The sequence below is a fragment of the Gavialis gangeticus genome, unplaced genomic scaffold (genome assembly GCF_001723915.1).
Source record: "Gavialis gangeticus isolate Ggan-Ray unplaced genomic scaffold, GavGan_comp1, whole genome shotgun sequence".
Lineage (NCBI taxonomy): Eukaryota > Metazoa > Chordata > Crocodylia > Gavialidae > Gavialis > Gavialis gangeticus.
The window spans coordinates 105,538,560-105,549,495 of record NW_017729031.1 but is presented as its reverse complement, the minus strand read 5'-3'; the positions used below and the strand labels follow the sequence as shown (position 1 = coordinate 105,549,495).

Genomic DNA, 10,936 nt, shown 5'->3' with positions numbered 1-10,936 from the left:
GGTCCCTTCCAGCCCTAATGTCTATGAAATCTGTGAAAAAGAGGAAGATTAGAAAATGGTCTCCATGTCCACAAGATATAGGACAAGTAGTAATGTGCTTAAATTGCTAAAAGGGAAATTTAGGTTATACACAGGAAATTTTTTCTAACTGTGAAGACAGTTAGTCACTGGAGGAAATTACCTAGGCAGGTAATTCCATCATTTAAAGTTTTTAAGAGCATGTTAGATAAATACTTGTCAGGAATGGTTTATAATTGAACCTGCTATGGGACAGAGAATGGACTTAGATGGCCTCCTGAGGTTCCTTTCAGCCTTATTTTCTGTTACATTTCCTCCGATTCTATGGAAATATTCTCACTGTCCCTAAAGAACAAATTAAAAGAGTAGAACGTATTCATTGTATAATAAGCAGGCCTGTACCTGAAGTAAAAATCAACTTAGACATCATAGAACAAATGAAAGAATAGAATGTTAATTGCAAGGAAATCACCTTGGGGGAACTTAAAGCAGCTTTGGCTTTAAGTTTTAAGGAGGGAGGCAGGATAAAATAACTGCATGTCTATTCAAAGCCAATGGTGAAGAGAACTTGAAAATGCTGCTAGGATTCTTCAGCCAAGTACAGGAGACAGAATCCACCACAAAAATGGAACAGTGAAATAATGGAATGGCCTGAGAGAGGAGATTTAAGAGCATGATTTTGTTAGTCCCCAGGAAACTCTTCTGTACAATGGTTTTGAACAGAATCCATAATCCTATCACCAGTGGATTTTGAGAAAAACAAGCTGGTTTTCATCCCACCCATTCTTTTATTGCTCATAACTTCATGCTGTGCATTATCATGGAACAAAGCACTGAACAGCAGCTACAACTTATCTTAAATTTCATCAACTTTTAGAAAGCCTTTGACAGTGTAGTGTAAGTGTTTGTGGTAGATGCTAGGAATCCGTAGATTGTCATCTAAAACTATCCAGGTCTTCTGGAATATTTATGAAGACACCAGATGTACCAAGTTATTGTGCCAGGAATTAGTTTACTGGTTTGATGTTCCTACCGGTGTTAATCAAGGGTACGTCCTCTCCCCTTTGTTATTTGGTATGTTCGTTGATTCTGAACTATCTCTGGCATCAGGTTTAGAAATTCTTCGGGCAGATGGAGTGCTTAGAAATCTGAACTTTACGAATTATATCTTCCTCTTGAATACAGCGATGCACAAAATATAACAAAAGACTGATAGCTTAGTCACAACTGTTAAACAATTAGGCCTTATAATCAGCAAGTCAAAAATAAGGGTTATGAAAGCCAATGCGACCTGAAATCATTCCATTGTTCTAGAAATGTTCTTCAGTGCTGCTGATGACTTTATGTACCTAGGCAGCATCTTTCATAACTCAGATTCCTGCATCTGTGATAGGATGACTCAACTGGGAAAGCAAGCACTGCTTTTCAGGAACTCACCTCATTAGGGAAGTCTAAAGCATCAGCACTAAGCTATGAATCTTTATAGCAATCTGTTAGGCATATTCTTGTATGACTGGAATCCTAGAAGAATAATTGCATCAAAAAGAAGTTTAAATGCCTTCCTGTCTAGATGTCTGCCTGGATATTCAAAGTAAAGTTTCATATAGAATAAGAATGCTGAGATCTTGAAATGAGTATAATTCACCCACAGTAACAAATAGTACAGAACTTACCGTGACTGTGTTCCGGGAATATTGGCTAACAGGCTCCCCAAACAAGCCTTGTTTTAAAAGCCCTAAAGCAAAAGGAAGAGAAATCAGTGCAACACATTCATAGTTGAAGCAGCAGACTTGCAGGTTAAGGGTTTGATCAAAATGAAGAAAATGATCCAGGATCAAATAGGTTAGTAATGACTGAACTATGCCTTACGCACCTAATCATGTGAAGCAGATTGGATGCAAAAACCCTAACTTTTGCTGATCTACCAGAAGGTCCCAGTTTTAGTGCTGTAGGGTGGATCCCCATGAGCACGTACATTTGGTTTGCAGTTCGCATGCACCCATGCTCTGTGCTGCTAATTTGCAGTGCAGCAGGTTTTGGGGGGTTTTTTACACTGGGCGATCCTGGTGTTAAAAAAAACTGCTGCTAAAAAAAGCTGTGCAGTACACATGGCAGCAGTATGCACTGCCAAAAAACAGAGCCTGGCTGGCCACAGCCACACTCTAGCTGCCAGCCAAGCTCCGAACCGCTGACTCAATGCCGCTGCTGCCCCAGGAGGCCCAGAGTCCCCCAGGTAAGGCTGCTGGGATCAGCACAGGCACTGGTTTCAGGCCCCCCTGCCCCACCCAGGTCCCTTTCCCGTGTGCCGGAGTGCACGTTCAGGGATGTGCCCAGGGACAAATAGCAGCAGCACAAATATGTGCCGCTGCTATTTGTGCCATGGGAAACACGCCCCCGCACATGTGTGCTCATGAGGACATGCCCATAATATCTAGACCATCTTCCCTCATACAGTTGCTACAGCAGAGGACAAAGAAAGCGTCTCTGACTTTGTTATATCTCTTTTCTGTGTCCACATACCATCCATGATCAGAAAATAATCAGACTCCAGAGGATCACCTTTGCACTTCCTTTCAAATCCGACTTAGATGCCCCTAAATATCAGCGTTAAAATATGATGGAAGCAGAGATGCAGTGGAGTACCAAGAAACCATTCCTGTAGCTGATGTTGCAGCTGTCAAAGAGTTCATAATTCTCAAGTGTGCTTCATTTTTTAGAGACATAGTTAATTTTAGTCCCAAAAATAACTATCCACAGAAAAATGTGGTGCCCTTTCACTTCTGTTGTTGAAAATGACTTGCCTCAGAAATTAAGAATCCTGGCTATTGGGTTATAGATGAAGTTATTTCATACTAAAATCAATCATCTTGAAAGGGGTTCAGGTTTTTCATTTTAATAATTTCTGTGCCACCCTTATTTTGGGTCTCTAGCATGATGTCTCCTACATTTGGTCCCTGGCAGGTTGAGAGGTCTGAGTGAGCTTATTCATGCTCTAGCTGGAATGGAAAGCCAAATATAACTCAGAACTAGCAGAGACAGCAGAAATCCTCAGGATTCCAGAGTCTACATGAGCAGATAGAGACTGATTTTTAGTACTGACATGGTGGGAGGAGTAGACTAAACAGACTGAGTAATGGTGTGATTATACAGAGAAATAAGACTCAAAATATTTGACGTTATCCTAAATAAGGGCAGCTGTATGCAAAATCTCTTTATGTGCTAGATAAAATCAAGTCTGTCTCTAGCACTCGGGAGACAAGTGCTGAATTTTCTGATATCCATAGATACTTTGAAATTTCTGGCTAGTTTCATAGTTGTTAGGGTAAAGGAAAGTCACAATGGTGTTTTTTTTATTTCAGAAAAAATATTTATTAAAAATAAATATTTAAAATGTAAAGTGATCTATAATGAATTACTACTTGGATTCAGGGTTTCTTTTCATTATTAGAGCATAGAAGCAGCATGGGTTAGGTGTCTTGCAATCTGCATATGACAACACTTAAGCAACACAAAATAAAATTTGGTTTGTGCATGGGGTATGTATGCAAGTCACACTTGTCCTATTTTTTCCAACAAACAGCTTATCTATTTGTGGCTCTGTATGCTATACAGTGTGAATTTAAAAGGCTCTAAGAGTTTTATAACTAAATATAGGAATGACAGGAACTGTATTCTCAGCTGGTTTTGGACTGATAATGTTAAATAAACATTGGATTAAACTTCTATCCCAGACTCCAGTACTTCTAAGCTGTGTTATACACATTTATCCCATCTAAACCACCTTTTGGTATGATGCAGTATATCCCAAATGTAGTCAAGTGTCTATATTTACTAGACTTCCAAAAAAATTAGAAGTTACATGAAGCTGGTTTTTTTAAATTAAATATGAATATGTATATAAATTATAAAAAGCTCTATTAATGGTAGAGATACTTAACTTCTATTTACATAGTCAGATGTTAGTTTTCATTCCTAAGATTCCTCGTGGGACTGAGAGGAGTAACCCTGAGGTAACCATGGTCCAGGAAACATGAAGGGAGCATTTCCCAGCTGTCCAGCTCCTCTCAGGACGTGAAGGAGTCAAGTGGCAGGGAAAGGCTTCCCGTGCCTTGCCCAGACGAAGGACCAGAGGGAGTGGAGCAGCAGCTTCTCCCCATGCCTTTCTGAGACCTGGAGAGGGGCTGCAGGCTGAAATGCCTATAAACTCTCTCTCTTGGGAAGATTTCTAGTGTTGCAAATTTCCTGGAATTGTAGCAAGAAAAATTAATGTCTGTCCATTACCTAAGTGTCTTCTATCTAAGATGCTGAGTGGAGCATGTAAGCATATTTTGTGAAGTTGGCATCTACAAGCTCTGTGGTGCTGGACTGGAGCATGCATAGACTGCCAATGCAGAACCTTGTGGAATATAGCAAAATATCTCTAAAAAGCTATAAATATGGTGTGATGATTACTATGAAAGGCACAAACTTCAGCCAAATAGGAATAGATTTTCATGGGGACTATAAAAGGCTCCTCTTATACTGCAGGACTACTCCTGCTTCTTTTCTGCTGTACCCCACCCACCAACAAATTTAAAGCTTGTTTTCCAAACACAGGAGATGCTGAAGCTTGCCAAAGAGATGGCTCAGAAAAAGTAATTAAATATTGGCAAAACTCAGTTTTCCCCATAACTTCATTCTCTGAAACAGAATTTTTCCTGAATTTTTTTCAGAAGTCTTCCAAATAAATTGATAGCAAACTTGAGAATTATCAACTCAGTCAACTAATGTTTTGCAAAGTTATCAACAACTGAAAATACCACCTTATCATGGGTAGTGTTGGCCAGATTTAACTACATGTTGCTACCAATTCTGCTCCCTTGGGGTGGGGAGGCAGAGCAGTTAAGGTGTCCCACTTTGTTACAGAAGATATCAGTTTAAAACCTCACTCTTGGCTCATGCCAAAGGCTGCCTCTAGATGACCCACATGTACATGAATACCTGGCCATTCAGGCTGGGGAATCAGGAAGACTAGAGTATGATGCTAGTTGCACCATTTGTTTGCATTCTAGTGGCCCAGTAATTGGTATACCTTAACCCAGTGAGCCATCTGACTTGGGTGGTGCTTTCTCTTCATTTTGACTAGCCCCTGTCCTTCTGAAATATAAAATATGTACAGTAAAGGTTGCTTTTAGTCCAGTAAATCTCTTGTTATGGGTCCTGATTATTCAGAGTTCACTATTTAGCATTCCAGGTAATTGTCTCCAATTACCTTCCTTCTTTACGAAGGATTTCAGAATACTGGAATAGCTGCAAAAGGATAAATGCAGTCTATCTAAACTACTGTAATTTTATAGTTAATGTTCATTTTTCTTCAGGTCTTAAAAGACCTCACAGGAACTTATTTTTATTTTTGCATAATTTTTCAGTCTTCAACCTTCTATTCAATATTCTGTTAAACTTTTAGATAAAACTCATGAGCAGTTGCAGAATTAGAGTCTGGGGAACACTTGGTGATACAGACTCTTTAAAATATTTTGACTTAATAATTAAGGTTGATACAATTTCAAACCACTGTTTTTATTTTTCCCTCTAGGGTTCTCTGTGCAAGTATTTGAGTCTCCATACAAGTGATTGGGTGAGCTCTTGTCGCTTAGCCCACTCAATAACCAGGGGCCTGGCATACCTTCACACGGAGTTACCTCGAGGAGGTAAGATCAGGAAGGGATGTATTTAGAGCAGAATAATTGGGATAGGTTTCAGGTAGTAGTTTTTCTTTTCCTTTTCACAGGCAGTATCAAAGAGAAATAGTTTATTTTAAGAAATAACTGTGAGCAGATGATAAGTAAAAATATAGACTACACATAGCTTCCTGTAGTATATCCGTCTCCTGAGTACTCCAACACCATGGTCTGGATCTGTAGGTACTTTTATGAAAATGTGGACAAAGAGCCAACAAAACTCCACAAACATGCAAGAGAGAAGCTGAGTTGCACAATACTGTTGTGCCATAGTAAGAGATGACTAAAGACGCAGAGGATCTGACATGCACTATCTGAATTTAAAAAAGCATGCAGATGAAGTGTTCTGATATATCACAGTTCATATATATATCACAGAAGCAGTATTTGCAGTTTAAAAGTATGCATATTATGTATATGGAAGGAAAATATTTATATCTTCTGTTTTATTGTAGTCTTATCTTCTATAACATTTTGTTTCAGGGAAGGGACCATATTTTTCCTATGTATAAATACAAACACCTAATTAATTTGATGCTTTATTACAACACTGTACGGGACAAACTATTGAGATGCACCTTTTTCGTTTTTAGTTGCATGCTTCATTCAACATTTTTATAGCTAAAGTATAATTATATGATAGTTATTCTGAGATCTATTATGTAAAATTTTAAAAAGTATGGTTTGTCACTGAAATAGTAACTACAAATGAAAGGACTAGTAAGGCACAGGAAGATTAATTCACCAGTAAATAGTAGAAGCTGAGAATGTCCTAAATTTTGGTTAAAAGGAAGTTTATAATAATGAATGTAAGCAGTAATGTTTATGAAAAATAGAGGAAAATACCTATTCAAAAGCAAGGCTGTCATTAGCCTATTTTATATTCATATATGCCAGTGAAACTGCAGCCAGCACCTTAAACTTAATCATTGTGAAAGATACAGCTAAGTCTTTCCATTAAGCAGCTGCAATTACACAAACCTTCTACCACCGTGAAGAAAGACAGAACAATAGTCTTTTTTTGTGTGTGTATAATCCAGGGGGAAACTTACAATGCATAATGAACTCAGATTCTAGGAACATAAGACCATAATAAACCAGTTCTGCGTTCTTGGCTGTTTTACTAAACAAGGCTCCATTAAAAAATGGATACAAACTGTTCCGCTGGCTAGCAGTCGTAATTTGAGAACGCTAGATAAGGTTATGTTTACAGTATTTTATGATAAGTACATTTCAGTCCTTTTGTAACAAGCTTCTGCAAAGGTTTACACAACTTACGGTGAAGTCCACAAAAAATTGCTCAGAACTGATAAGACTTCCAGCAGCATTTAAGTGTTTTAATATATTAGACTTTTCTGATACTTTGTGACTTAGTTTAAGACCTGTTACTTGCTTAGATCAACAGTTCATTCTTGCTGCCAAGCAGTGACTTTCCAGATATCAGCTGTTCACATTCAGTCATGGAAGGCATTAAAATAAGTTTGAGAGCCAGACCAGGCAGTTGGGGAACAGTGCGTTCATTTGTCCAGCTGGAGAGGTACGTTTAGGAATAACCTGAGGTTTCTCCTGGGGCAGCTCTGATCCATTGCAGGATTAGTGTATTCAAGCTCTGGAACAAATGTGAGCTGTATATTGATCTGACTGCCCCCGTCCAGTTTCTGCATAGGTGCCAAGCTAATTGTAAAGCAAGCTGCTTGTGCCTCATATGAGGGAGGATTCTGGTATCAGGAAGTTGCTTGGGCTGGGAGTTAAATTTGGGACAGCAGGTCTGTGCTTAAATGCATATGACTTGCCTGCTTAAGCTATGCTGAAATCTTTGTGGGAATCAAAATAAACTTGCTGGTTTTGTTAAAACTGTGTAGAAGAATTATCTAATAATAGGTTGCAGAGTGTAATGGAGTCACCGGTAAAGTGGCAAGGTCCCCTCTCCTGCCTGACTCGCCACCTAGATACTACCCTGCTACTCCCCTCTGTCCTCTCAGGGTTCACCTACCCTATTATTTCACCTGCACTGCCTTGATGTTATGATTTCATAGGGGGTTTGCACCTAAGAGGCAGAAGTGGGTTTTGTGGTGACTGGTTCTTGTCTGGGCTAAGGCCTCCCCAGCCTTCACCCACTTTAATCTAGTAGCTGGGTTTTTGCACCCAAGGTCCACTGTACCAGGACCCCAGACTCCTGGGCCCCAGCTTACCCCTCTTGGGCTCTGGGCCCCTCTGCCCCCTGGGCTCGCCCCTTGTGGGCTTCAGGCTCACACCCCACAGTCTTTGCTGCTAGGTATTCAATCCTCTTACAAGCAGCAGTCCTCCTGAAGTGTTTGGGCTTCTGCCCTCACACAGCCCACTGGACTTCAGGTCCTAGAAGTGCTCTGTGTTGGGATGTCCCTGCAGCATCCCTGTGGCTTCCAGTCCTCCCCTTACAGCCACAGCTGGTCCTTCAGTTTAAAGCCAAACCAAAACCATGATTGTCCACTCCCAAAACAAAAAGGTTTTCCTCCCAGGCTTAATCCTGCCCTATGATAGCACTGCCACAAAGGCTCAAGGCACTTATCTATTGCTGCTTGGAATGCACAGTTTCTTCCAACTCCCCTTCTGCCCAGAGTCCTTCTTCTGTGAGCAGCCTGGACTGGCTTTTCCCTGGAGCTTTGCCTCCTGTGGCTCTTATGTCAGTGTCCCTTCTCTTAGGCCCTGGGTTTATAAGCCTCTTCCTGAGTCACCTGACCATCTACTTCCACCCCTGTCAATCACTGCCTGCACATAGGATGGACAACCATCTTATTTAAGACCCCTTCGCCACTGTAAATCTGTTCCAGGGGCTGGGCCAGCCAGCTGATCCTGGGCTCCCTCTCCCCCTCAGTAATGGGGCAGGGACCCCGTTCCAATAGACATAGCAAGATGTTATGAACATCAGTCAGTGTTTCTATGGTTACTAAAGTATGTTTCTGTGGCCATAAGGAAGAAAATGTTAACTTCAGGAAGTTATATTTTGTGTTTTAATAAATGAGCAGACACAATGAGATTCCTATTTTGTCAATCGGAAGTGCTTTTCAGTTAATAATGAACACTTTCATATATCCCCACAGACCACTACAAACCTGCAATTTCCCATCGGGACTTGAATAGCCGTAATGTACTGGTGAAGAATGATGGAACATGTGTAATTAGTGATTTTGGACTATCCATGAAGCTAACTGGAAACAGACTGGTACGCCCAGGCGAGGAGGACAATGCAGCCATTAGTGAGGTAAGCATGAATAAAGAAAGCACAGTAATAGGTCTTTGTAAATGGGATGTAATAGGGGAGACATTAATTTAGAAATAATCTGGAGATACCTACTTCTCAAGTGAGCACGGAGTAGTTATAGAATTCCTTTGGGGGAGGGGAGAGATACTGTATATGGGGAAAAGAACAGATTTGTATATGGGGAAAAGAACATTGAAGAATTTAGTTCTTTTGCAAGGTTTGAGGTCAATGGCTCTGGAGACCAAAATCCTCTATTAACAGGACAGGTACAACAGGTCAGCAAGGATACCAGCAGGCATGGATCCTGCATGCTGAAGGGGGGGATACAATGGTAGTGGAGAGCTTGCTGCACACCTGTTTGGTGCCAGGCTCTCAGCAGCAGAGGAAACAACTGTGCCACCTCAACCCCTGATCTGCTCTGGGTGCTTGTTTTCATGCTGAAGTCCATTAGCGCAAACTTGGGGAAACCATGTCTGAATGCCAGAGAGTGTTGTTGATCTTTCTGCTGAAACCCATCAGCACCCGGTGCAGCTACAGTGGTGTTTGTTATGATGTAGACTCTTATCCCTTAGGCCAGTGGTTCTCAACCTTTTAAGACTCATAGCCCCCCTTGGGAAAATGCCAGCTTAGTTTTCACTCAGTTTTTGATGACAGAAAAATAATAGAGCAATTCTTGTGTTGCAAAAAATACACACAGACCAGTACAACCCAGAATGTTTTTAACATTATGGGTACTATTTGATATCACTGGGATTATCTTGTGAAGCATGTTTGCACACCTAACAGTGATAACGTTGCATGACACACCACAGCACCCCTGAAAGGATCTCAAGACACCCTAAGGTGCCAAGGCACCCTGGCTGAGAATTGCTGCATTAGGCCTTATATTGGGGGTGGGCAAAATACGGCCCGTGGGCCAGATCCAGCCCACCAATCACTTCCCTCCGGCCCACAGAGCCCCTTCAAAACCGATGTTAATGGTGGCTGCCTCTCTCAAAGCCTCCAGTGGCACCAGCCACCGGCTGCAGCATCCCAGGCTGTTTTCTTGGGTTCTGGTTACAAGGCAACCAACCCTGACCTCAGCCTGACCCAGCTGACCTCGCCCCACCCCGGCTCAGGCCATGTTTGTAGCTTGAGGGGGTGGGGGGCTGGGCCAGAACCTGTGAGGCCGGTGAGGGGAAACAGTGTCTGGGCCAGGTTCTGCTTTGCTGCACGGGACCGGAAAGGGCCCTGCCTTGCAGGTAAGCCCAGGAAAGAGACTGCTGGGCTGGCTTTCCCTGTGCCGTGCCGATCGGGCCATGCAGGGTCAGGCTGGGCTGGCACTGGGGAGGGGAAGCGGCAGCTGGGCCACAGCTCCAGCCCAGTCAGCACCAGGGAGGAGAGGTGGTGGTGGAGCCATGTGCTGCTCAGGACAGGATAAGCCCAGCTGGAGTGGCAGGGGCTCCACTGCATTTTCCTCCTGCCTGCACCGGTCAGTTTCAAGGGGCACATGGCTCCATTGCCACTTCTGCTGGCCAGTGCAGACCCGGCCAGGTTCCTCCCATCCCCAGCAGCATGTGAGGAGCCGACTTCAGCTGCATGCTGCCTTTCCTGGCTGGTGCAGACCCAGCCAGGTCTGTCCCATCCAGAGCAGCATAAGGCTAAAGCCAACTTCCCAGGTGCTGCTGGGGACGGGGAAAGGCCAGCTGGGTCGGCACTGGCCAGCAGAAGCAGTGCCTCCTCCTTTTGGGACCAGCTGGCACAGGTAGGGGGAAAGTTCTAGGGGAGGTCTGATGACCCTGAAACCTCACTGCTGGGGCAGGATGCTAGAGGGGGCACAACCCCTTGCTACCTGGTAAGTTGTGCAAGGGGAGGGACTTCCGGTAGCAAAGGTCAGGAGTCAGGGGGTGGGGCTTCTGGCGGCAAAGGTCAGGAGTCAGGGGGTGGGACGTCTGGTCCCAAGATGGCGAACCAGGGG

General features: G+C 42.8%; 1 protein-coding gene across 1 annotated transcript in view; it reads left to right on the top strand.

Moving 5' to 3' along the window:
- Positions 1-10,936, top strand: part of BMPR2 (bone morphogenetic protein receptor type 2) — a 291,892-nt gene that overhangs the window by 247,596 nt on the left and 33,360 nt on the right. Inside the window, exons 7-8 of the mRNA XM_019523499.1 lie at positions 5,594-5,708; positions 8,819-8,979. Of these exons, the coding sequence (XP_019379044.1) occupies positions 5,594-5,708; positions 8,819-8,979 (276 nt within the window). The remainder of the gene's footprint in view (positions 1-5,593; positions 5,709-8,818; positions 8,980-10,936) is intronic.